The 27,482-nt window shown below is 42.6% G+C and overlaps 2 protein-coding genes across 4 annotated transcripts in view; both read right to left on the bottom strand.

Annotated features, from left to right (window-relative positions):
* ZNF629 (zinc finger protein 629) overlaps nucleotides 1-18,344 on the bottom strand; it is a 48,047-nt gene extending 29,703 nt beyond the window's left edge. The window contains exon 1 of one of the 2 annotated variants that reach the window (XM_072753451.1): nucleotides 18,290-18,344. The gene's annotated coding sequence lies outside the window, so the exon portion shown is untranslated. Of the gene's footprint in view, nucleotides 1-1,936; nucleotides 2,002-18,289 lie in introns of those variants that run through there. The other variant, XM_072753452.1, reaches the window with a different exon arrangement.
* BCL7C (BAF chromatin remodeling complex subunit BCL7C) overlaps nucleotides 15,386-27,482 on the bottom strand; it is a 47,330-nt gene continuing 35,233 nt past the window's right edge. The window contains exons 6-7 of one of the 2 annotated variants that reach the window (XM_072753474.1): nucleotides 27,213-27,409; nucleotides 15,386-18,442 (exon numbers count right to left, since the gene is read on the bottom strand). In XM_072753474.1, coding sequence (XP_072609575.1) covers nucleotides 18,340-18,442; nucleotides 27,213-27,409 — 300 coding nt within the window. In that variant the 3' untranslated portion in view covers nucleotides 15,386-18,339. Of the gene's footprint in view, nucleotides 18,443-19,215; nucleotides 27,410-27,482 lie in introns of those variants that run through there. The other variant, XM_072753473.1, reaches the window with a different exon arrangement.

The raw sequence follows: 27,482 nt of genomic DNA, 5'->3' as shown, positions 1-27,482 counted from the left end.
ACTCATAACTCCAGGATCAGAGTGACATACTCCACTGACTGAGTCAGCCAGGCATCCCTGTTATTCTTTCTGGCGGGTCTCCTTTGTTGTTGCAGCTTCTTGGAGATAGGGTTCCCATACTGTACACTTGACTTCAAGTGTGGTGCACAGTCCAGTGAGTATCAGTCTATTCAAGAGTTGTGCAACTGTCACCATAATTTTAGAACATTTTCATCACTCCTGGAACAAACTTTGTATGTATTAGGAATCACTTCTTGTTTCTCCTCAATCTACACACACACACACACACACACACATGCACTTTTAAGCAACCACTAATATACTTTCTGTCTCTATAAGATTTGCCTCATCTGGATATTTCATCTAAACATCACATTTGGGGGATCCCTGGGTGGCGCAGCGGTTTGGCGCCTGCCTTAGCCCAGGGCGCGATCCTGGAGACCAGGGATCGAATCCCACGTCGGGCTCCCGGTGCAAGGAGCCTGCTTCTCCCTCTGCCTGTGTCTCTGCCTCTCTCTCTCTGTGACTATCATTAAAAAAATAAAATTATTTAAAAAAAATAAAATAAATATCACATTTGGGTTTGGGATTTAGTTGTGTGGTTTTTTTTTTGTTGTTGTTGTTTGTTTGTTTGTTTGTTTTTAGAAAGTAAGTGGATGACCACTGCAGAATATCACAGAGTGGGCTTTGGGAACACGAGAAGTTGAGAAGCTCTTCTGGGAAGATAAGGGTGACAGGAAAAGCAGAAGAGGGAAATAACTTGCTTCTGTTTTATTTTTTATTGCTGTGTCCTGCATTGTAGGTCGCCCAAATGTAGGCAGGATACAAATCTCAAGTAAACAAAAATGGGAAATTTCTAATTAAATTGAAAAGATTTAAAGTTACAAACTAAATTGCTTTTATTTCTGTGGACAATTTCTTTATCTGCTTTTACATGTTTATGCCTTCTGTTTGCCGACACTATGTGCAAAGTGACTGATGATGCAGTCAAGTCAGAAAACCTGGGTTCTTCATATTTGCATCCTGACTTAGCTACTCTTGTAGTTTTCTCTTCTGTAAAGTGAGAGGGTTAAAGGATGGAGGATTATTCCATTCTCCTCTCCAGCATCATCTCCTGAACTGCAGGCTTTCACTTCTTCAGTAACTGTTGACAGTCTATTTTTAGGTGGCATTCTACTTTTCCCTTCATTCCTGGAACTTCTGGGCACAGAAAGTGGAGGAGGATGAGCAGAGAGCAACATGAATCGCTTTTAACAGGTACACATGTTGAACATTTATAAGGAAACTTTACACGTGTTATCAAGGCTGCTTCATAACTAGGAAGAACAAAAAGGGACCTTAGAGGACATCTAGTCCAATGCCCTTCACAGTGAGATGAGAGGACAAGCATACAAACGGGATGTGACTTGTCCAAGGCCACACAACTAGTGAGTGCCAGAGCTGGGGCCAGTTCTGGGTTTCCCCATGCCTATTCATTTACACTTGAGAAAGCCAAGCCCACAGAAGCCCAGGGACTTCCGTAAAGAAAAGGTCCTGTCAGATAGGGCAGGCTCCTTGGAAATCATCTGCTGAATCTGATTCCTCTTTTTTTTTTTTTAATTTTTATTTATTTATGATAGTCACACAGAGAGAGAGAGGCAGAGACACAACACAGGCAGAGGGAGAAGCAGGCTCCATGCACCGGGAGCCCGATGAGGGACTCGATCCCAGGTCTCCAGGATCGCGCCCTGGGCCAAAGGCAGGCGCCAAACCGCTGCGCCACCCAGGGATCCCCTGATTCCTCTTTTAACAGCGGCTTAGGCGAAGTGCCGGTCCTGGGCCGAGGTTTCTCGGAATCTCCGGGCTGGCACCGCAGTCTGAATGAATAACCGGAGAACCTGTGATTGCAGGATCCCGGGGCTGAGGCACGTTCCCCGCGCCCGCCCCGGACGATTACCTGGGGAGGGGCTCCTGCGTCCCGGGCTCCGAAGGCTCCTTGCCCGGCGGGAGCCTCGGAATCCTGCCCCCTGCGGCAAACCGCTGGGGGCGTGACGCGAGCCCTGTTGGGGGCGTGGCCCTATAGTATCCAGCCAATCCTAAGCCGCGCCGTGTTAGGGGCGGGAAGCCCGATTCCACACCCCGCCCATTTGCCCTCTAGGCTGGGTAGAGCTCCGCGGTGACCCAGGCAACCGCCCCAGCGTACCGCCCACCTGCTAAATTTGCTGCGTCCAGCCCTCTTGGCACCACCTTTCGGAAAGCGAAGTCCTTTAAGGAGCAGAAAGGACGGAGATTTTGATTGGTTGGCTGGATGAGTGACCCTGGCGCTGGGGGAAGGGGAGTCTCGCCAGGTTGGACTTGGGAAGCTTGGAACACAGGCTTTGCAGAAGCTGAGCAGAGAAAGGGCTTTGGTGAACTAAAAATTCAGTGTTTGCAATCCAAAGTAGCTGCCCTTCTGGATGCGTGTGAAGGCAGTGGGAGTCCAAGAACCTTTGGGTCGCACCACCTGGTATTATTAGTCATACCTTAAATAAATAAATAAATAAATAAATAAATAAATATATATATATATATATATATATATATATATATATATATATATATTTAGAGAGAGTGAGCCAGTGGGGGAGTGGATAGATGTAGAGGGAGAGAGAGATGATCTCAAGCAGACTTCCTGATGAGTGCGGAGCCCCACGGTGGGGTGGGAGGGGCTTTATGTCTCGACTTTGAGGTCACAGCCTCAGCCAGAATCTAGAGTCCCCGGTTTAACCAACTGAACCACCCAGGCGCCCCATGTTAGACATAAAGTTTAAATTCGGGGTGCCTGGTGCCTGGGTGTCTCAGTTGATTAAGACTTTGCCTTTGGCTGGAGTCATGATCCCAGAGTCCTGGGATGGAGTCCCACAACGGGCTCCCTGCTCAGCAGAGAGTCTGCTTCTCCGCCTCTGTCTCCCCCTGCTTGTGCTCAAATAAATAAATAAATAAAATCTTTTTAAAAAATCATTTAAATTTAACATTTATTGAGCACCTGCCACTGTGACAGACACTGTTCTAAGTTCTTGGGCTCAGTAAAGAAAACAGATTTCTGGTATCTTTTTTTTTTTTTTTTTTTTTTTTTAGATTTTATTTATTTATTCATGAGAGACACAGAGAGAGAGAGAGAGGCCAAGACACAGGCAGAGGGAGAAGCAGGCTCCATGCAGAGAGCCCGATATGGGACTCAATCCTGGGTTTCCAGGATCATGTCCTGGGCAGAAGGCAGGTGCCAAACTGCTGAGCCACCCAGGGATCCCGGTAGCTTCTGTTCTTAAATGAGGGAGACAATACATTATGTAGTGTGTTAGAAGATGTGACAAGTCTATGGGGGAAAAAGCATAGTACAGATAAGGATTTCTACCCTTATCTGTAGGTGTGCATGTAGGAATATATTCCAAGACCCCCAGTGGATGCCTGAAACTCCAGATAGTATTGAACCTAACATATACTATATTTTTTTTTCTTATATATACATACCTATGATAGAGTTTAATTTATAAGTTAGGCACAATAAGGCTAGATTTAATACCAGTGAGAAAGTGAGATCCAAACAAAGAATTGAAGGAGGAAAGATGGTTAGCTAATGAGCTCTCTGGTGGAAAAGCATGCCAGGCAGAGGGAACAGCTGACTGGTGTTACTGGAGAACAGCAAGGAGAAGTGTGGGTGGAGCATTGTGAGTGAGAGGGGAGTGGTAGGAAGTGACTGTGAGGGGGGGGGGGAACAGATTTTATTGGGTCTTGTATGGTTGGCTTTTACTCTCAAACAGGGACCCGTTGTAGTCTTTTTGAGCAAAAGAGTGACATCATCTGACTTATATTTTAAATTTTTTTTTAATTTTTTTTTAAATTTATTTATGATAGTCACAGAGAGAGAGAGAGGCAGAGACACAGGCGGAGGGAGAAGCAGGCTCCATGCACTGGGAGCCTGATGTGGGATTCGATCCCGGGTCTCCAGGATCGCGCCCTGGGCCAAAGGCAGGCGCCAAACCGCTGTGCCACCCAGGGATCCCCATGACTTATATTTTAAAACAACAATTCTGGCTGCTAGGTTGAGAACTAACCAGAGGGACAAGAAGAGAAATCAGCAGGCCTGCTAGAAGGTTATTGCAATAATGTATGCCATGGCGTGCAGGAGATGACGGTAGCTTGTACCAGATTGATGGTGATGCAAGCAGTGAGAAATGGTCAGATACTGGATGTATTATGAAAGTAGAGCCCCCAGGATTTCTCAAAATGTTGGAAATGGGTTATGAGATAGAAACACAAATTCAGAATCACTCTGAGGTTTTTGACGTGAGGAACTGAAGGAGGAGTTGCCATCAATCGAGGTAGAAAAGGCTGAGGGGGAGCAGCCTTGGGGGCTTGGGAAAATAAATGTTTACAATATTTACAAGGAGAGTGTCTTTATTTTTATTATTATTTTTTTATTTTTAAGTAATCTCTACACCCAGTGTGGGGCTCAAGTTCTAACCTCTGAGATCAAAGTTCACATGCTCCACCAACGGGCCAGCCCACCTCTGCACAAGGAGAATGTTTCTTTCTTTTTTTTTTTTTTTTAAGATTTTATTTATTTATTCATGAGAGACACACACAGAGAGAGAGAGAGGCAGAGAGAGAAGCAGGCTCCATGCAGGGAGCCTGAGGTGGGACTCGATCCTGGGTCTCCAGGATCACGCCCTGGGTTGAAGGTGGCACTAAACCGCTGAGCCACCAGGGCTGCCCAAGGAGAATGTTTCAATCAGAGAAGCACAGAAGTGACCAGGCACAGAACAGGGTTTGGTAACATAGTCAAGAAGGCTTCCTCTTACCTCTGTAAGGGATAGGAGTTATGCCAGTGAGTCTCTAATGAGTGATAGTGGCCTATCAGAATCACTGGAGAAATCTTTTCCGTCTAAGCCACTGAGAGGGGTGCCTGGTTGACTCAGTCACTTAAGTGTTCAACTCTTGATTTTGCCCAGGTCATGAACTCAGGGTCATGAGACTGAGCTCCATGTCAGGCTCTGCACTAGGCATGGAGCTTGCTTAACATTCTCTCTCTCCCTCTCCTCTGCCCTTCTCTCCTCAACTCCCGCCCCCTTCTTTTGCATGCACTCTTAAACAAACAAACAAACAAACAAACAAACAAACAAACAAACAAACAATAAAACCACTGAGACTATCTTTACTCCCCTGAATCTTGTTTACTGGTGGGGGTTGGAAGGGGTGGTGGGAGCAGTGGCGGCCGGAGTGTGTGCAGTATGTCCATCAATGAGGACTGAGGGTGACAAGAAGGGAGGGCAGGAGGGTATCTACTCTTTAGTAAAGGGCTCATCTTGTGGAACAAGTATTTCCCTCAAGTTGGAAATCAGCCATCAAGTGACAGGACTGGAGAGAAGCATCCTGTTCAGTCTCTAGACTTTCATTCTTTTAGTCACATTTTTATTTGTAGAAATGGTATAATAAGACATTATTAGGAGACTCCTATTAAATATAGTAGTCTGCAGGCACTTATCTCTAGCTTTTCCAGAAAGTCTTTTAAAATAAGAGGGAAACCAGACACCTGGGTGGCGCGGCGGTTGGGCGTCGGCCTTCAGCTTAGGGAGTGATCCTGGAGTCCTGGGATCAAGTCCCAGTATCGAGTCCCATGTCCGGCTCCCCACAAGGAGCCTGCTTCTCCCTCTGCCTGTGTTTCTGCCTGTGTGTGTGTGTGTGTGTGTGTGTGTGTGTGTCTCATGAATAAATAAATAAAATCTTTAAAAAAAAATAAGAGGGAAGGAATTTTTCTTAAAGATGTTATTTATTTACTCATGAGAGACAGAGAGGCAGAGGGAGAAGCAGGCTCCATGCAAGAAGCCTGATGCGAGACTCGACCCAGGTACTCTGGGATCATGCCCTGAGCCAAAGGCAGATGCTCAACCACTGAGCCATTCAGGCGTCCCAGGAATTTTTAAACAGGTCTAAGGACACAAAAACAGAGAACTACAGAGGAGATGAGAGCTGGTAAGAGATAACTTTTTTTTTTTTTTAAGCTTAAAAGCAGAGAACCCTCTCTCGTAAATATAGCAGGCTATTCAAACTAATCTGCTTACTGAAAACAATGAAAATACAGAATAAAAGATATAAAATAATAAATTTTTTAAAAATTAACATTACTGTATTATTAGTTTCGGGGGTAGAACTTAGTGATTCATCAGTTGCATATCACACCCAGCGCTAGGTACATCACATGCCCTCCTTCATGCCCATCACCTAGTTACCCCTTTCCCCCACCTCCACAGTTTGTTTCCCATAGTTGAAAGTCTCTTACGGTCTCTCTCTCTCTGTCTTTTTATCTATTTTATTTTTCCTTCCCTTCCCCTATGTTTATCTACTTTGTTTCTAAATTCCACATAATAATAAACTTCTTAAAAGTACCGAAGAAAGAGGGATCCCTGGGTGGCTCAGTGGTTTGGCACCTGCCTTCCGCCCAGGGCGTGATCCTGGAGTCCCGGGATTGAGTCCCACATCATGTTCCCTAAATGAAGCCTGATTCTCCCTCTGCCTGTATCTTTGCCTCTCTGTGTCTCTCATAAATAAATAAAATCTTAGAAAAAAAAAAGTACTGAAGAACAGGGGTGCCTGGGTGGCTCAGTCCGTTAAGCATTTGCCTTTGGCTCAGGTCATGATCCTGGGGTCCTAGGATGGAGCCCCCTGCATGGGGTTCCCTGCTTCGAGGGAAGCCTGCTTCCCCCTCCTCCACTGCCCTTCTCTCTGCTTATGTGCTCTGTCAAATAAAAATCTAAAAAAAAAAACAAAAGAAAGTACTGAAGAACAAAGAGGAAGTATCAACCTAAAATCTAGGTGGAAATGTGAACCTAGAGAGAAACCTAAGCACTGAAACTGCCTTCACCCTGAAAGCATTTGCTAAACTAGGTCAACTTGAGCAGGCGGTTCAGGACAGAAATCCAATCCTCCTCCCAGTGATTAAGAAGAGATGCCCCCTGCTGGATTAAGAAAGGAGTTAACCAAGAGTGACCTAACCCAGGCGCCCTGCCCTAGGGGAATTGCAAAGTAAGTTTCCAGGTGCTGAGCACAACATAGGGAAGAAACTATTTCTGAGTTGTGATAGGGAGGCAGGCCTGGAGTGGATATGTAGCTTCAAATCACATCATTGTGTAGTCAAAACCAAACCAAAACAAAACAAAAAAACACTCCAAAACAAAAACCCCTCAAGCTGTATATTTAGTTTACAGTGACCACAAATTGGAAGCGTTTAGGCAACTAGTAGAAGCAAATTACTTCAAATAAGTTCAAAGAGGGGATCCCTGGGTGGCGCAGCGGTTTGGCGCCTGCCTTTGGCCCAGGGCGCGATCCTGGAGACCCGGGATCGAATCCCACATCAGGCTCCCGGTGCATGGAGCCTGCTTCTCCCTCTGCCTGTGTCTCTACCTCTCTCTCTTTCTCTCTGTATGACTATCATAAATAAATAAAAAAAAAAAAATTAAAAAAAAAAAAAAACAAATAAGTTCAAAGAGAATATACAGTTAGAAATATCCCAGCATACAGAAATGATAGAAAGCAGAAGCCAACACTTGTATTTCATATATTGGAATTATTACATAAAAATTATAATCTCTGATTATTATGTTTGTTTATTTATTTATTATTTATGTATTTAAGTAATCTCTACACCCCAACATGGGGCTTGAACTCACAACCCCAAGATCAAGAGCCACATGTTCTACTCACTGAGCCAGCCAGGCACCTCTGATTATTATGTTCAAAGAAATAAAATATAAACTTGAAAAATAATTGCAAGAATCAGGAAACACCACCACTACCACCACCAAATAAACTAGCAGATTTGAAAAAAAGCCAAATAGAATATAAATACAATACAAATAGCCAAATATAATAACTGAAATTAAAAACTCAATAGAAAGGAACTGCCTCATCTCACAAAATATGTATAGAAAAAAATCTACAGGGGTACCTGGGTGGCTCAGTTGGTTAAGCATTTGTCTCTTAATTTCTGCTCAGGTCATGATCTAGGGGTCATGAGCTCATGCCCAGTGCAGAGCCAGCTTAAGATTCTCTTTCTCTCTCCCTCTTCCCCTCCCCGTCCCTGTTCATGCATTCTCTCTCTCTCTAAGAAAATGATAATTAATTTTAAAAAAGAAAAAAAACTAAAGTCAAGATCATACTTAAAGGTAAAATATTGTGGGGTGGCACCTTGGTGGCTCAGTCAGTTAAGCATCTGCCTTCAGCTCAGGTCATGATCCCAGGGCCCTGGAATCGATCCCTGCTTTGGGCTCCTTGCTCGTCAAGGAGCTGGCTTCTCCCTCTCCCTCTGCCTGCCACTTCCCCTGCTTGAGCGCTCTCTCTGTCAAATAAATAAATAAAATATTTTTTTAAAAAGGTAAAATATCGTATACTTTCACTCTAAGATTGTGAACAAGCCAGAGATGACCACTTTCACCACACCTATTTGATTGTATTAGAGGTACTAGCTAGTGCAATAAGGCAAGTAAAACGAAAGGCATAAGTATCGGAAGAGAAGAAATAAATTGTCTCCATTTGGAGCTGACATTATTTATAAGGAAACCGTAAAAACAGCTACTAGAACTAATAAATGAATTTAGCTCTGTCTAGGATATAAGGTCAAAATACAAAAATCAGTTGTATTTTTTTAAGTTGGAGTTTTCCAACATTTGGAAAATAACATTTAAAGTGTCCATTCTCACCTCTCTTATGCAACAAAATAATGGAAGTTCTAACTCATGCAATAGGGCAAGAAAATAAAATAAAAGGCATTTGGATTGTATTGAAAGAAACTAAATGCTCTACTTGTAGATAACATGATTGTTTACAGAGTAAATACCAAGGACTCTACCAAAAAAACTTCTAGAATTCAGCAAGGTCTCAGAATGTAACAACATTAAAAAAATAAATTTTGCTTCTATATACTAGCAGTGAACATGTGGACACCGAAGTTAAAAACATAATACCATTTAGATTCTCTCAAAACAACAAAAAAAGAAATATTTTAGGTGTAAATCTAATAAAACATGTGTAGGACTTATATGCTGAAAATAACCCAATACAGATAAAAGAAATCAATGAAGATCTGGGGTGCCTGGGTGTCTCAGTTGGTTAAGTGTCTGACTCTTGGTTTCAGCCCAGGTTGTGATCTCAAGGTCATGAGATCAAGCCCTGTGTTCGGCTCCATGCTCAGTGGAGAATCTGCTTGAGGATTCTCTCCCTCTCCCTCTCTGCTCCTCCCCTCACTCATGTGAGCTCATGCACACACTTTCTCTGTCTCTAAAATAAATAAATTTTTAAAAAAGTAATCAGTGAAGATCTATGTAAATGGAGAGACATACTGTGTTTCTGGGTTGGAAGTCTCAACAGCAAAAATATTAATTCTCCCTAAATTAACATACAGGTTCAACTATATTCCTATCAAAATCTCAGCAAGAGGAACGCCTGAGTGGCTCAGAGGTTGAGCATTTGCCTTCAGCTCAGGGTGTGACCCCGGAGTTCCGGAATGGAGTCCCACATCGGGCTCCCTGTGTGGAGCCTGCTTCTCCTTTTGCCTGTGTCTCTGCTTCTCTCTGTGTCTTTCATGAATAAATAAATATATATATTTTTTGGGGGGTAAAATGCAGACAACGTCACTTGCTACCCAGCAGGGTTCTTTTTTTAAATTTTTATTTACTTATGATAGTCACAGAGAGAGAGAGAGACACAGGCAGAGGGAGAAGCAGGCTCCATGCACCGGGAGCCCGACGTGGGATTCGATCCCGGGTCTCCAGGATCGTGCCCTGGGCCAAAGGCAGGCGCCAAACCGCTGCGCCACCCAGGGATCCCAATAAAATATTTTTTTAAAAGTCCCAGCAAGATTTTTTGTAGACATAGACAAGATTATTCTAAAATGTATGTAAAAGGCAAAAGAACTAGAATAGCTAAAACAATTTTGAAAAAAGAAGGATAAAATGGAAAGAGTCAGTTTACCAGATTTTAAGACATAATACAGCTAGAAATTGATGCACACAAATATTCCCAGCTAATTTTTAAAAGATTTTATTTATTCATTCATGAGAGACACACAGAGAGAGGCGGAAACACAGGCAGAGGGAGAAGTAGACTTCCCAGCTAATTTTTACAAAGGTACAGAATGGTGCTGGAGCAATTAGGCATCCATAGGCCAAAACAAAAACAAAAACAAACCCCAAAAGACCATACACAAAAATTAGCTCAAATGAATTATAGCCTTAAATATTAAATGTAAAAACTATACAACATTTTTTTTTTTTAAAGCATAGAAGAAAATTTTCAGGCTTTAAGGTTAGACTAAGGGTTCTTTTTTTTTTTTAAGATTTTATTTATCCATTCATGAGAGACACAGAGAGAAGCAGAGACGCAGGCAGAGGGAGAAGCAGGCTCCATGCAGGGAGCCTGACGTGGACCTGATCCCAAGACCCCGGGGACATGCCCCAAGCTGAAGGCAGGCACCAAACCACGGAGCCACCCAGGGATCCCCTAGACTAAGGGTTCTTAAACTTGACACTAGAATCATGATTCATAAAAGAAAAAACAATAAATGAACATCAAAATTTAAAACTTTAGGGACGCCTGGGTAGACTGGGTAGCTCAGTGGTTGAACGTCTGCCTTTGGTTCAGGGCATGATCCTGGAGTCCTGGGATCGAGTCCCGCATTGGGCTCCCTGCATTCCCTGCATGGAGCCTGCTTCTCCCAATGCCTGGGTCTCTGCCTCTCTCTCTCTCTCTGTCTCTCTCTCATAAATAAATAAATAAAATCTTAAAAAAAAAAAAAGAGGGAGAGAGAATCCTCAAGCAGACTCCCAGATGAGCATGGAGCCTGACATAGGCTCAATCCTAGGATCCTCAGATCATGACCTGAGCCCAAAGAGTCAGGCACTTAACCAACTGAGCCACCTAGGTGCCCTGAGACATATTTTATGACTTAACATATGGTCTCTCTTGAACAACATTCCATACACACTTGATAAAAATGTGTATTCTGCTATTGTAGTATGGAGTGTTCTACAGATTTATGTTAAGGCTAATCGGTTGATAGTGTTGTTCAAGTTGTCTACTCCTTTGTTGATCTTCTGCCTAGTAGCTCTATATATTATTGATAGTGGTGTATTGAAGACTCCAATTATTATTATTGAATTATCTATTCCTTCCTTCAATTCTGTCAAAAAATAAACTGTCAATCAAGATTTCTATACCTGGAAAAATTACCCTTCAAGAATGAAGGAGAAATTAAGATATTTTTAGATAAATGAAAGCTGAGGGAGATCAATATTAGTAGACCTGCCCTAAGAAATGCTAGAGGGACGCCTGGGTGGCTCAGTGGTTGAGCATCTGCCTTCGGCTCAGGGTGTGATCCTAGAGTCCCAGGATTGAGTCCCACATTGGGCTCCCTGCATGGAGCCTGCTTCTCCCTCTGCCTCTGCCTCTGCCTCTGCCTCTCTCTCTCTCTGTGTCTCTCATGAATAAATAAAATCTTTTTTAAAAAAGATATCCACTTTATTTTATTTATTTATTTATTTAGAGATCCACTTTAAATATAAGAACATAAAGAGGTTGAGAGGTGCCTAAGTGGCTCAGGTGGTTGGGCATCCAACTCTTTTTTTTTTTTTTAATAGTTTTTTTAGCAGATTTATTTATTTATTTATTTATTTATTTATTTATTTATGCAGAGAGTATGTGTGTGCATGTGCACGTGTATGCAGGGGAAGAAGAGGGGCAAAGGGAGAGGGAGAGAATTCCAAGCAGCCTCCATGCTGAGCTGGAACTAATGTGGGGCTCAATCCCACGACCCCAAGATCACGACCTGAGCCAAAACCAAGAGTTAGAGGCTTTAACCAATTGTACTACCCAGCCACCCAAGTATCTGACTCTTGATTTCACCTCAGGTCATGATCTCAGGGTCATGAGATGGAGCCCTGCTTCAGCATGGAGTCTACTTGTCCCTCTCCCTCTTCTTTTCCTCCCACTTGCACTCTTTTCTCTCCAAAATAAATTTTGAAAAATCTGAAAGAGGTTGAAACTAAAAGAATAGAAAAGGATATTCCATGCAAACAGTAAACAAAACAGACCTGGGTGGCTAAATTACTATCAAAATATAATTTTTGAAAAAAAAAAAAAAGATATAATTTTTGTTTGTTAGACAAAATAGACTTTAAATTGAAAAAGATAATAAGAGACCAAGGACATTATATATTGATAAAAGATTCAATACAAAGGAGTCACAATAATTATAAATATTTTCACATTTAATAAAAGAGCCTCTAAGTGTATGAAGCAAACACTGACAGAATCAAAGGAAGAAATAGACAATTTTATTTTATTTTTTAAGATTTTATTTACTTGACACAGAGAGAGAACATAAGCAGGGGGAGCATCAGGCAGAGGCAGAGGGAGAAGCAGGCTCCCTGTGGAGCAGGGAGCCAAATGTTGGGCTCGATCCCAGGACCCCGAGATCATGACCTGAGCTGAAGGTGATGCTTAACTGACCGAGCCACCCAGGCACCCCTAGACAATTTTATAGTAATAATAGTTAGATATTTCAATACCCTACCCTACCTACCCTGGGCCGAAGGCAGGCAGTAAACTGCTGAGCCACCCAGGGATCCCTCCCTCCCTCTTTCTCTGCCCCTCCTTTCTGCTCATGCTCTCTCTCTCTCTCAAATAAATAAATAAGTAAATAATTTTTAAATGTCTCAGTAAATTTTTAATTTATTTTTGGTTTTAGTAAGTTTAAAAAGATTGAATCAAACAACTTTTTTGAGGTATAATGAACACAGAATATTATATTAGTTTCAGTGTATAATGTAATGATTTGGTGTTTGTATACACTGTGAAATGAATCACAAAACTTTGACAAAAGTAGAATGATATTAGAAATCAGTAACAGGAGGAAATTTGAGAAATTCACAAATATGTGGAAATTAGGGAACATATTCTCACATAGCCAATGGAACAAAGAATAAATTATAATGAAAATTAGAAGACATTTTGAAATGAATGAAGATGAAAACATTACATACAAAATATATAAGATGCAGCTAATACAGTGTTTGGAGGGAATTTTACAGATATAAGTACCTACATTATATTTAATTTATCTATTCTTTGGTTATTCATGATTTTAGTATTTTTTAATGATTTTAGTATTATATCTAAAACTCCATTGTAGGGGATCCCTGGGTGGCTCAGTGGTTTAGCGCCTGCCATGGGCCCAGGGCATGATCCAGGAGACCCGGGATTGAGCCCTATATCGGGCTCCCTGCATGGAGCCTGTGTCTCTGTCTCTCTGTGTTTCTCATGAATAAATAAATAAAATCTTTTAAAAAAAATAAAAATAAAAATAAAATTCCATTGCCAAATTCAATGTCATAAAGATTTACCACTTTATTTTCTTCTAAGAGTTATACTTTTAGCTCTTTTATTTAGGTCATTGATTCATTATGAGTTAATTTTTATATATGATGTAGGTAGGGGTCCAGCTTTATGCTTTTGCATGTGGATATCCAGTTGTCCTAGTACCATTTCTTTCCACGTTGAATGGTTTGGCACCCTTACAAAAATCAATTGACCACAGATGTATGGCTGTATTTCTGGACTCTCATTTCTATCCCTTTGATCTATGTGTCTATTTCTAGGTAAGTACCATACTGTTTTGATTACTGAAGCATTGCAATAAGTTCTGAAATTGGGAAGTATGAATTCTCCAACTTTGTTCTCCTTTTTTGAAATTCTTTTAGCTCCCCAAAGACCCTTGCAACTCCATATAAATTTAAGGATTGGCTCTTCTATTTCTCCAAAAAATAATAATAATAATAATAAAAGTAGTTGGCATTTTATAGGGATTGCATTGAATCTGTAGATCACTTTGGGTAGCATTGTCATCTTAACAATATTAAGTCTTTCAGTCCATAAACACATGGTGTCTTTCCATTAATCTGGGTCTTTAATTTCTTTCAACAATATTTAACAATTTTTAGCATACAGGTCTTTCACTTCTTTGGTTAAATTTATTCCTAGGTATTTTATTCTTTTTAAAGTTATTTTATTTATTTATTTATTAAATATATTTTTAAACATTTTCTTTTTTAAAAGATTTATTATTTTATTTATTCATAGAGACACAGGGAGAGAGAGAGGCAGAGACACAGGCAGAGGGAGAAGCAGGCTCCATGCAGGGAGCCTGACATGGGACTCGATCCCTAGTCTCCAGGATCACGCCCTGGGCTGCAGGTGGCGCTAAACCGCTGCACCACGGGGGCTGCCCTTTAAAGTTATTATTTTTTAATATATATATATATTTTTAAATATTTTATTTATTTATTCATAGAGACACAGAGAGAATGAGAGGCAGAGACACAGGCAGAGGGAGAAGCAGACTCCATGCAGGGAGCCCAACGTGGGACTCAATCCCTAGTCTCCAGGATCACGTCCCGGGCTGCAGACGGCACTAAACCGCTGCGCCACCGGGGCTGTCCTTTAAAGTTATTTTAAATAGAATTTTCCTTTTGGATGATTCATAGCTGATGTATAGAAACACAGCTGATTTTTTTGATATTAATCTTGTACCCTGCAACTTTGCTGAATTTGTTTATTAGTTCTAGTGATTTTTGTTTGGTGGAATCTTTGGGATTTATTTTCCATGCATAGGATCACATAATCTGTGAATAGAAATAGTTCTACTTCTTTTCCAGTTTGTATGCTTTTCATTTCTTTTCCTTGCCTAATTGCTCTGGCTAGAATTTGGAATAGCAATGGTGAAAGTGGGCATCCCAGTCTTGCCCTTGATCTTAGAGAGAAAACTTTCAGAGTTTCACCCCATGTTACCTGAGAGTTTTTCATAGCTGCACTTTATGATGTTGAGAAAGAGTGCTTCTATTCCTAGTGTACTGAATGTTTTTATATTGAAAAGTATTGAAATTTATCATGTGTTATAGCATCAGTTAAGAAGATCATGTATTTCTTTCCCCTTCATTCTGTTAGTGTGCTGTAGTACATTGATTAATTTTGTGTATTGAACCATGTTCGCATTTCTGGGATATATCCTAATTGGTCATGGTGTTTAATCCATTTATCTATCTATCAATTGATCGATCAATTTTATTTTCAAGTAATCTCTTCACCCAACATGAGGGTTGAACTTACAACCTTGAGATGAAGAGTCACATGCTCCAACAACTGAGCCAACCAGGCACCCCAATCCCCCAAATTTTGAGAACGTTTTCATTATTCTAAACAGAAATTCTGTACTCATTAAATAACAATCCTCTATTTTGTTTTGTTTTGAGAGAGAAAGAGAGAGAGAGAAGGAGCATGCAAGTGGGGGGGGGGGAAGGGTAGAGAGAGAAGGAGAGAGAATCTTTTTTTTTTTTTTTTTTTTTTTTTTTTTTATGATAGTCACAGAGAGAGAGAGAGGCAGAGACACAGGCGGAGGAAGAAGCAGGCTCCATGCACCGGGAGCCCGATGTGGGATTCGATCCCGGGTCTCCAGGATCACACCCTGGGCCAAAGGCAGGCGCCAAACCGCTGCGCCACCCAGGGATCCCCAAGGAGAGAGAATCTTAAGCAGGCTCCACTTTCAGTGCAGAGCCCAATATGGAGCTCGATCTCACAACCCTGAAATCATGATCTGAGCCGAAATCAACAGTCAGACATTTAACTGACTGAGCCACCCAGGTGCTCCTGCCCTAATCCTTTTAATATGCTATTGCATTTGTTTTCCTAATATTTTGTTGAGGATGTTTATACCAATATTCATAAGTAATACTGGTCTATAATCTCTTCTTGTGTTGTCTTGGTCTGACTTTGGTATCAGAGTAATCCTGGCTTCATGAGTTAGGAAGTATTTCTGCCTCTCATATTTTTTAAGAGTTTGAGAAGAATTAGTGTTAATTCTTCTTTAAATGTTCAGTAGAATTCAACAACGAAGCCATCAGGGATCACTGTCTTTTCTTGTTGTGTCCAGTGTCTTGAAAATCATTGTTTCATCTATTTTGTCTTGTTATTGTTATCTCAGGCAAGAGGGTAATCTGGTCTCAGTCACTCCATATTGGCCAGAGGTCAACATTAAGCCAATGCCTTTGCTTCTTATTGTGGTAAAATATATGTAACATAAAATTTACTATTTGTGGTGGTTAATTATATGCATCTACCTGACTGAGCCTTGGGGTACCCAGATGTTTGGTTAAATACTATTTCTGGGTATGTCTGTGAGGATGTCTCTGGGTGATATTAAATCTGAGTTGGTAGACTGAGTAAAGCAGATTACCCTACCTAATGTGGATGGGTATCATTCCATATGTTGAAGACCTGAATAGAATAAGAGGCTGTGTAGGAAAGAATTCTCTCTGCCTGACTGTCTTTGAACTGGGATATTGGTCTTCTCCTTCTTTTGTTCTTAGACTGAAACTTACACCACTGGCTCCTGGGTTGGGATTTCTCAGCCTCCATAATTGCAAGAGCCAATCCCTTAAACAAATTTCTTCCTAAGATATATTGATTATGTTTCTCTAGAGAATTCTAATACTTAATTAACCCTTTATAAGTGCACAATTCACTGGCAATTAAATACATTCTCGTGTTGTGCAATCATCAACGCTACCCATTTTGAGAACGTTTTCATTATTCTAAACAGAAACTCTGTACTCATTAAATAACAATCCTCTATTCCTGTTCCTACCATCCCTTGGTAACCTGTATTCTATCTTCTGTCTCTGTGAATTTACCTATTCTAGGGACCTCAATCTGTGGAATCAGACAGTGTTTGTCTTTTTGTGACTGGTTCATTTTACTCATCATAAAGTCCTCGAGGGTCATCTGTGTTGTAGCAGGTGTCAGAATTTCCCTCCTTTTAAAGGCTGAATAATATTCCATTTTGTGTATACGTATCACATTTTGTTTATCAATTTGTCTATTGATGGAGATTGAGTTGTTTCTGCCTTTAGCTTTCATGAATAGTGCTGCTGTGGACTTGGGTATATAGTACATGTAAGGCATGCCTTTTTAAGCTCACGTCTCTTTTTTTTTAAGATTTATTTATTTATGATAGACATAGAGGGAGAGAGGCAGAGACACAGGAGGAGGGAGAAGCAGGCTCCATGCTGGGAGCCCGACGCGGGACTCGATCCCGGGACTCCAGGATTGCGCCCTGGGCCAAAGGCAGGAGCCAAACCTCTAAGCCACCCCAGGATCCCCGCTCACGGTTCTTTTCATCAAAGGAACCATGTAGTGGGCATCAGCTTTTTTCTGTCCAGTGACCCTCCCTTCAGTCATGGCCCCTCCTTCACCAGGAAAAGAAGAGAATCTATAATCAGGGATCAATCATCCCAATTGTGTGAAATATCTCCTCTGCCCCAATTGTGGCCACTTGGTCCCAAGCTGAACAAAGCAGGGCGGAGCTGAGGAAAGTGAGGTAGGGACACTATTTGCAGCCTTACTACCAGCTATTTGGAAATTCCACTCTCAGGGAATAGAGAACACCTACATAAAGTATTGAGAGAGTTGGAGAGGATGTCCTGATTCCAGATGCCTCCATGGCCCAGGTGTACTTCTTTCCTTCCTGTGATGACTTGGATACTCCAATATCCCTCTCACCCTCTTGCCTAAGCTAGCACCTTTTGGATTTATGTTGTATGCAACCAAAAGGACATAAACTCAAAAAAAAAAAAAAAAAAAGATGTGAACTCACTATCTGCTCAGTCCATGTCAGAAATCCTCCCATCAGGAAGGAGTAAAGCAGTTTATCTTAGGTTAGATTCTCCTAGAAGCTTAACCCAGGCCAAGGATTAAAGGGCAAGTGATTTATTAAAGCAGTGGTCTCAGGAAAAACCATTAAGGGAATGAAGTAGGTGGATGAGTGAGGTAAGAAGGTGAAGAAGACTATAAAGTGTGTGCGCGCAGCTCTGGAGTAGAAATAGCACTGTATAATTGTCCTGCTCCAGTCCAAGGAGCTGGACTCCAGCACTGACATACCAGTCACCGACTATAAGCCCCCTTGGAGCAGGGAGGGTATGAGGACATGAAAGTTCCCATGGATAAATATGTTCTATATCCAAGGGCAAACCTCTGAAGGTTGCAGGTATAAACCATTGGCAGGGAAACCCAGAATTCTGGCTCACAGTGCTGGTAAAAAGGATCTGAGGATCTGAGATGGAGAACACAGTGTTTGAAGTGACATCTGGGGAAAGCTTGGGCCTCTCTCTTCCTCGCAGCCCACCTGCCCCATCCCCCCGTTAAGGCTGGAACTGCCATTAATACTCACATATCCATGAACTGGCTGACCCAGCGATCCATCACCAAAACTGATGTGTGTCACTCTGTGTTTGCATGCTGGGAAGCTGTCAGCTTTTCCTCGTTTTTCACAGTGACTTCTAATGTTCTACATGAGGCATTCTGTTTATCAAATGTGTACTGGCTAGAGAAAAAGAAAGAGGTTCTTTAAGGCCTTTTCTGCCTCCACAGCAAAGGCTTTGAATGCCAGCAATGGTCAGCCAGGCAATATAACAATGATTATAATAGTGAATTCTAGCTTTATTGAGCACTTAACTATGTACTATGCTTTACATTCATCTCATTTAATTGAATAATTATACAAGGGAGTTACCGGGGGGCGAGGGGGGGGGGGTCGTCCCTTGGTGGCTCAACGGTTTAGCACCTGCCTTCAGCCCAGGGTGTGATCCTGGAGTCCCAGGATCGAGTTCCAGGATCCAGTCCCACATCGAGGTCCCTGTAAGGAGCCTGCTTCTCCCTCTGCCTGCATTTCTGCCTCTCTCTCTCTCTCTCTCTCTCTGTCTCTCATGAATAAATAAATAAAGTCTTTAAAAACAAAAACAAAAAACAAGGGAGATACCATTATTATCTGCATTTTCCAGATAAGGAATCTAAGCTAATAAATGATGGAGCTGGGGTTTATATCCAGGTTGTCTTGACTCCACAATTTAATTAATTTATCATGTGTTAAATAACAAAGATCCATGAAATAAAATATTGAGTAATATTAGGAGAAACAGGGGCACCTGGGTGGCTTAATGGTTGAGTGTCTGCCTTTGGCTCAGGTCATGGTCCCAGGGTCCTGGAATTGAGTCCCACATCCGGTTCCCCTCAGGGAGTCTGCTTCTCCCCCTGCCTATGTCTCTGCCTTTCTCTCTGTGTCTCTCATGAATAGATTAAAAAAATATTTTAAAAATATATATTAGGAGAAACAGTTTTATTGGAAATATTCTAATACATTTTCTGAACAAGAAATCAAAAAATAAATAAGGACATAGCAGATATGAACATCCAAAGTTTTTTAACCTGAAAACAAATAGTGTACCTTCTATTCAAGTTCCATGGACAGTGACAAAATTCAACAAGAATATTAAGTTACAGAGAATATTTTGGTAAATTTTGAAAAGTGGAAATTCTAAAAGTCAGTCTCTGATCAAAATGCAATACAGCTAACAATAATATAAAACACACCACTTAGAAATGGAAAAACATGAATAGCATATCAAATTACAAGAAGTAAATCAAGAGTAAAAAAACAAACCATTAGAAAATAATTTTAAAAACAGGATACAGTCAAAACTATCTGCAGAGGTAATTAACACCATTAAATGCTTTTAGGGTCAAAAAGAGAAAAATAAAATGAATGAATTAAGCACATAAGTTGAGATTTTGGAAAAGAGATAAAAATAGCCTTTCCTCCTCTAAAAAAAATGGAGAAAGGAAATACTTGAAATAGAAAACAGAAAAAAAACACACACCCAGAAGCTTAAGAGTAGGAGAGATGTGCCTTCCAGCCTGTTGACAGAGAGGTATATAGCGACACTCAGCACGAACTTGGTCCTCTGACAGGTGTCCTCAATCCTCCCCCTCCTCACTGTGCATGCTCTGCTTGGTGTGCTATCTACTGCTGAGTTCAGTTACCCCAGTTCTCATTTCTCCAACTAGTAACAATTTCTCTATGTCAGCACCACATCTTGTACACAATGTGCCTGCATGGTGGCATTTTCACATGCTTTACAACAAATTCTCTCCACTGTGATTCCTGTTCTATTAGACTTGCGGTCTTTAGAAGAGGAACTATGTCCTGATCATCACTGTATCCTCAGGACCTGGGACAGGTGAGTCCTTAATAAATGTTTGTTGAATGAAGGAATGAGTGGATGGGCTCAAGCACTGATTCCTGAGTTACATTTGGTCGTGGGTTGCTTCTGTCCCCACTACCCAACCACAGGCTCCAAGCCAATGTCTTGAGGCCTGGAAATGAGTTATTCCAACAGTAAGAGGACTAACCATAAAGTAGCTGACTAATGGGATATTTATGTAACCGACAATGATTGTGTGGACAATGTCAATAAAATATGAGGAAAAGGGGCTTTGATTTTTTCCCTTATTTTTCTCTTCTGCTTGAATGATCAAATGTTTCCTTTGTGAAATGGAAAATAGTCCTCTCTGTCCTCAAGGCTTAGTTCAAATGCCACCTTCTCCAGAGAACTTTCTCTCATTTCTCCAACTAGTAATAATCTTGCCATTTATGGCCTTCCAGAACATCTGCCCCTCCCTCTGGTCTCTTGAAATTCTACCTTTCCTTATTTGTGTCTCCATGGGCTGTGGATATTCTCTAGACAGGATTGTGGGTCTTCTGCACAGCACCACCCCTGATAAGTGAAGGATGCACTAGGATGTTCATCCAGACTCAGCCCATTTTCCTTGGCATGTGCAGGGGTGCAGACAGGACAGCATACTTTGAATGGGTGGTTGGTTGCCTGGCTGACAGACTACACTGAACTCAAAGCATGCGAGGGCAGAGAATCACAGTGACCAAACAGACTCCCGCAAACCTCAGGATCAGCTTCCACCTACAATGCACCTGGCTTAGAAAAGATCCCAGAGGGAAGCTGTGCAGCTCCAGCTAGAATGAGCCAGGGAGATGAGGGATGCTTTCATTACCAGAGGCTGAGAAATAGCCCTGAGGCAGATGTGTTGATCATCTTTTGTGCCCAGGTGGATAAGGAGAGGGCATTCTAGACACAGGGATCCATCTGAACAATCGTCAGTGGCAAGAGGGTAGCAAATTTACTTTAGAAAAAACCATAGTGTTAGCCACTGCCATGACTCTCCCTCTTTACTTGGCTGTCAGAACAGTCTTTCTAAAACTCAGATCATACTGTGGCATTCACTCCCCTACTCAGAACTCTTCAGTGGTTCCCCATAGCCCTCAGTATTTGGTCTGACATTACAGGCTTCACACAACCTGGCCCCCCATCTCTCCATTGCCATCTCCTGCTACACACGTCATGCCTCCAAACAGTGAACTCCCTTAGGATTCCTAGTCTTGCCTCTCCCTTTCCTCACTATACTTACAGCATTTCATCCAGGACCATGCATTCAAAAATCACCCATATATGGCAACTCCTAAATTGTCCTCTGCTCTGGACTTCTCTCCAGAACAAAACATATCCAATTACTACTTGACATCTTCACCTGGATGTCAAAGACATCTCAAACTCAACTATCTAAAATACCCATCTCAACTGACTCCCTTACTCTGCTTATCTTCCCCATATCAGTAAATATCTCCACCAACCACCCAGCTACTCCCTGGTCATTCCCTCTCTGTCCACTTGCACTTTCCCACACCATGAGTTCCCACCGATTCTATAGCCAAAGTTTCTTGAACATCCAAATTCATTCTCTGATCTAAGCCACATATCCCACCTGGACTACACAAGAGCCACCTGCCGGGTCTTCCCGCTTCCTCCTCTGAGCCCCTACAACATATTCTTACAACACAGTCAGAGTCTAATATGCAAATTGAACCATGCCACTCTACCAAAGCAGGGTAAAATCCAGGCTTCTAGTTTTAAGAGGCTCCTACTGGCCAAATCTGGGATAATTTGAGCACCAAAATAATTAAGGTTAATAACTAAGATTATTGGAAAGCAGTAGGAACCCAAAAGTCCCTGCTAATAATAAATATATAAATAAATAGGCAGGAAAATGTCAAGGGGAGAGAGAGCTGAAGCCATTCTGTAACCCTCCTAACACTGATTTGCTCTAGGCAAGAAGCCTCGTTGGATATTAAATCTCATCTACTTAGTAATCTCTGGAATAGGATATTTGCACATTTGTAACTATCTCCCTGATTGCTTATCAGTGACAAGGGAAAACCAGTAAGTACAGCTTAATCAGACAAAATTTAAATCACCAAGGAGGAGGAGACAGACTGTGTATGCCTTTTGTTGTCTCACCGGGAAAGACACAGTAACATTTCTATCATCTTCCAGCAGGAATGTGTGATGAAGAAATAGAGGACAAATGAGGAACATTCTCTTAATGGGGAAAACTAAATTTTTCCATCATGTCAATGTCGTAGAAGACAAAGCCAACTATTCCAGATTAAAGGAGACTAAAGAGAAATAACAATGGAATGCATCACTTCATTTCTAGACTGGATTCTGGACTAGAGGGAAAATGCTATGTAAAGGACATTATTGAGCTAATTGACAAAAAGGGTGGTAAATGAGATATTGTTTTGCATTATAGTTCAAAATAAGGGTCACATGTAACACTTCATACAGAGAAAGAATTGGTAATTTTAACAGGTGAATTTGGGACAAATGCCCATTGTACTATTCACCTCTCTTTGTAACTTTGAAATTATTTCTGAATAAAAAGTTAACCCAAAGAATCCAGGCTCCTTAACATGGCCCACAAGGCACCTGCCACCCCCTTCCCCCCAGCCAGCCTGTCCAGTCTTATCTTGACCAGTCTTATAACGGCCAGCATACTCAGCTCCATTGATCCATTGACATGGCTGCCTTTCAGGTTCCCCAACATACCAGTTCTTGCTCACCCCTGGGTCTTCATGCGCACACCTACTATTGCCTTTTATAAGGACTTCTCTTCCCCCAACTCAGTTCTCAGTGATACAATAATTATCATTTCTCAAAATGGTTTTTGACCCCCATTCTGACCTAATACAGACCTATTATATTCTTTCATAGCTCCTCGACTTTTGCTTCATACTTATCACAGTTTGTAATAGTTCATATTTTGGGAGGATTCCAAATGCCATCTTCTCTAGTAGCCTGAAAGCTCCCTAAAGCCAGGGATCCCATTTGTTTCACTCCTGAATGTTGTCCTCCATCCCTGCTACTGGACCTGGCACACTGCCAGGCACTTAGGACACAGCTAATTAAATGATGAATTCCACCCTCCAAGTTCACCCGAAAATTGTTGACAGCTCTCAGAGAACATACCCTACAATCCACATCTAGTTCCAGGAATGGATTCATGAGGCTCTGTCTATTCAGGCTTCTTGGATTCCCTATCACTACACCAGTACTTGAAACTAAGAGGCCATGGTAAGGAAGAAGGGGGACTTGGGGGAAGGCGTATGTTAATGAAGAGCTGATGAATTCAGCTGAGAGCCTGGAACCTCAGAGGGGGATGTCAAGGAGGTGGTTGGCTGGATTGAGCTGGTGCTAGAGGGGCAGTTGGAGTTAGAGAGGTGACCCATGGCCAAAGCTGTGGGCATCATCAGGAGGATCCCTCACACACCTGTATGTGCAAAAGAAAGATAAAAGAGTCCAAGGAATGGGGCCCGAAGGACCCAGACTTAAGGGCTACACAGGAAAAATGTCTCTGGAAGCAAAGAAACAGTGTCCAGAAAAGTAGGAGTAATATTGGGAAGGAGAAAGAGAAAGAGTTGTCATAGAAGGCCAGAGAGGAGGCCAGTTAGGCGCTAAACCCCATACATTTGTGTTTCCTTTTTCCTTGTTCAAGCTCAGCATCTGGCATCCCATGAGTTAAGCTGGACTGGTGGGGACTAAGGGCTTGGACTCTTGCCTGAATCTTGCCTCGACCACAAATAGGCTGTGTGACTTGGGGCCATGGACTTAATTCCCAGACTCCAAGCCCCTGTCTGTAAAACAGAAATTGTGCTAGTATTCACTTTTCAGGGCTGCTGCCAGGATTACATGAGCTCATCTCTGGAGAGCTCTTTGATCCATGTTTGGTTTATAGTCTGGGGAATGAATGAACATCATAGGTGCACACATGGCAGGAGCTGGATGCACAGCCCAGCTAAGAGGATTGTTTCCTAGGATTAGCCAATGACAGGGCTTCAGACAATAGTCAAAGAACCCCCTCACCACCTTCTATCCAGGTCCCCTTCCCCTGATCCAATCCTTATTAAACAAACCTATAGTGAGCAGATTCCATTTAACACAGTCCCTTCTCCAAAGCTTCTTTCTGAAAATTCTTTCCTTCCACCCTCCAAAGCGTGCCCAAGTCAGACGATGCCAGAGTCTGTCCACTTGATTGCAACTAAACCCTGTTTCCCAAGTAACCATGGTGACACCTCTTCCTCAACACAGCCACCTTCTGTGAATATCAGTAAGTATTCCCAGGCCTCTTACTCCCAGCTCTAATGTCTGCCAGTAACTTCTGACCATCCCATCTCTGAAGGAAAGAGAAGCATGTGGATACCACTTCACAGCTTAAAAAGCAAACATAACCCTCCTTTCACCCTCACAAAGGCCCTGTGAGGTAGATACAGCAGATGATAACTCCTCTGGCCCACGTTTATTGAGTATTTACACTGTACCATGCTCTGTGTGAGTCATTTTCATATGTGATCTCATTTAAACTCACCCAAATCCTATGAAGTGGGCTCAGTTTTTCCATTTTACAGAGGAGAAAAATGGGGCTCAGAGTGGCTAGAACTTGGCCCATATCAAAGAGGTAGTAAGTAATGGGTTCAAACCCTCAGACCATCTATTTGACTCTAAAGCCACACTTAACCCTTCGACAGTCTGGCCTCACAAAACAAGTATGTTATTTCCAGGCACCATCCTACCCATTAAATTGAAGCTCAGAGAGGTAAAGTAACTTGCCCAAAGTCTCACACCCAGGAACTAGCATGGAGCTGAGATCTACAATTGGATCTTCTGGCTCTGAGAGCCCTGAAACCAGGGAGAATCAGTGACTGGGCCTGATGATATACTAGGTAATTATTTCTGTAGCCAATTTGCCTTGCCAATCCTGCTCAGCCCAGGATAGTATTTCTATGCAGGAAGTCCTTCCTGATATTTTCTGGGAAATTTGTGTTTTTCTGAATCCCAAGACCAATCAGTCAAGAGATTGGGAAAATAGGAAAAAATGTTCTAATTCTCCTGTGAGAATTCATGCTTAGCAATAAACATAGGGGCATTCCTGGTATGAAAGAATCAGTGACATCCAGTAGAAAGCATGAGAAGAAAATGCTGATATACAGAGTCCAAGATTAAGGCAGACATGTCAGAAACTTGGGTCAGGAGAAGTGGGGGTGCCTGGCTGGTTCAGTAAGAGGAGCATGTGACTCTTGATATTGTAAACAGAATATTAATCTGTTTACATGCATCATATATCTCATACAAATTCTATGAATGATGCTCCCAGAAATAAATTTTGGAAACAAGCCTTCAAATTGGCAATTTCAACACATACTTCTGTGTGGTACAGTTATCTTGATGAAGATTTAACATTTTGTTATTAAAATACTACCCAATAATGTTCTTTGATATTTTTTGGTTTTTCAATATTTGCTCTAGCCTACAGTTCTTTGTAACTACTCTCATTTATTTTAAAGAATACAGAAAATTATGAAAAATACAGAATAATATGATTTCAGGAATCCCAAAGAATTCCAATTTCTCATTTCCAAACCCTGAAGATGAGCATCTGTTGGGAAATTAGAAACCTTATCCCAGAGGAAGTGGATGAGCTTCCAAGCAGCTGGCAAACTACGAGGCCATCTTTCTTGGTTTTCAGGAAGTCTCTGCATAGGAGCAGATCCAGGAATAGAGCTTCCTTGGCCAATATCCCTCTAAAGGCAAAGATTCTGAGAAGAGGTTACTTCAGGGATCCATGGGCTGAGCCTGAAGTATTGGTCTTAATGTGGGATGTCTGAATGCTCAAGTTTTATCTCAATCTCATTCCAGAGAGTATCTGCTCATTTTAATATACAAAGTTTTGTGCAATTATCATGAGAAAAATGGATGCTCCATAAATGGATGCCCTGTCAAACCTGCACTTTCACTCTTGTACCCGAAGAAGGGCTACAGCAAGCAGGGTGAGCTGTGGAATCAGGCGGGCAGACCTGGATCTGTATGCTGGTTCTGTGCCACATATGGGCTGTGTGACTTTGGGCAGGTCCCTTAACCTCTCTGAGACTTAGTTTCTCCATCTGTAAAATGTTGATAATGAAAACACCGGTGTCACTGGGATGTTGTGAGGATTAAATGAGATAATCAATGTAAATCACAATGCCTAGCACAGAGTAAGCTCTCAATAAACGGGAGACATTATTTGCTAATGTGACAGGCCCAGTGGTGGAGTCCGTGGAAGCCCTTGGAACCACTCAGGGCTCCTGTGCCCCCATCCTTCTGCAGGTGAGGATTTTCCAGGTCTCTGGGCTCTGCCAGAACCCTGGGATACCCCCTCCCAACACACACACATTAGCCCAGGACGCCTTCTCTGGTCCCTGCGGGGTCAGGCTGTGAGGCGAGTGGGCACCAGGGCAGAAAGGCCTCCGTCCCACGTGGTTCCCAGGGGACTGGCGAGGTTGGCACCAGGTGGAAGTTCTTGAAGCATGTTCTCTGGTGCTTGAGGTAACCCTGCCCCAGGCCTGGCATCCGTGGGCCCGCCCAGGGTGGAGCTGGGTTTGGGGTTGAGGTGGGGCTGGAGTGGAGGTGGGGGAGGTGGTGTTTGGGGTGGGAGATGGGGGTTCAGTGGGGGCGGAGTGCTGCATGGTTTCCATGTGTGCCCCCCCACCCGGGGGAGTGGCTGGTGGTGTCGCAGGAGGCTGGAGGCCAGCAGACGTGGGGTGAGCGCACTGGTGACAGAGGAGGTGGGCATGGCGGAGCCTTCGCGGCCAAGTGTCCTCAGGTGCTGGGTGTGGTCCCAGTTGTGCCCGAGCCCTTTTCACACTTGGGGTGCCAGGGGAACCCGCTCACTGCGTGGGGTCAGTGGCAAGCAAGATGGGTGCTATGACCTTAGGTGCGGGGCAGGCTAGGGCAGCTCGCCCCCCGAAGTTCCTGCTGTAGCTGTAGGGCTGGGAGGCTCCTTCCACCCTAGGGCATGGGCAGGTGGCTGGATCTTGGGGCGGCCAAGAGAGACCCAGGGGCCTCACCTTGCCTGGGGAGCCCACTCACCTCCCCTTCCCCTGGGGGATCGTCCTGGGTGCCCTCGGGGTCTTGCTTCCTCCCCCGGGGGCTCTGGTGTCTGGCAGCACCATGGAACCTGGCCGGGCATTTGTCCGGAGGCCTCTTCTGGGAAGGAGCCTCCTGAGGGGCTCTGTCTTCAGACCTTTCTCGTGGAGGGCTCTTCTGGTCATTCTCATTCCCGAATCCTGCAGGAGGAAGAGAAGAATCTGGGTACTTACTGTTTTCTCCTCCCTCCATCCAAGACTAGGAAAATTCTGC

Source organism: Vulpes vulpes, chromosome 3 (assembly GCF_048418805.1).
Source record: "Vulpes vulpes isolate BD-2025 chromosome 3, VulVul3, whole genome shotgun sequence".
Classification (NCBI taxonomy): Eukaryota; Metazoa; Chordata; class Mammalia; order Carnivora; family Canidae; genus Vulpes; species Vulpes vulpes.
The sequence above is the reverse complement of the archived record's forward strand: the minus strand, read 5'-3'. Positions and strand labels throughout refer to the sequence as shown.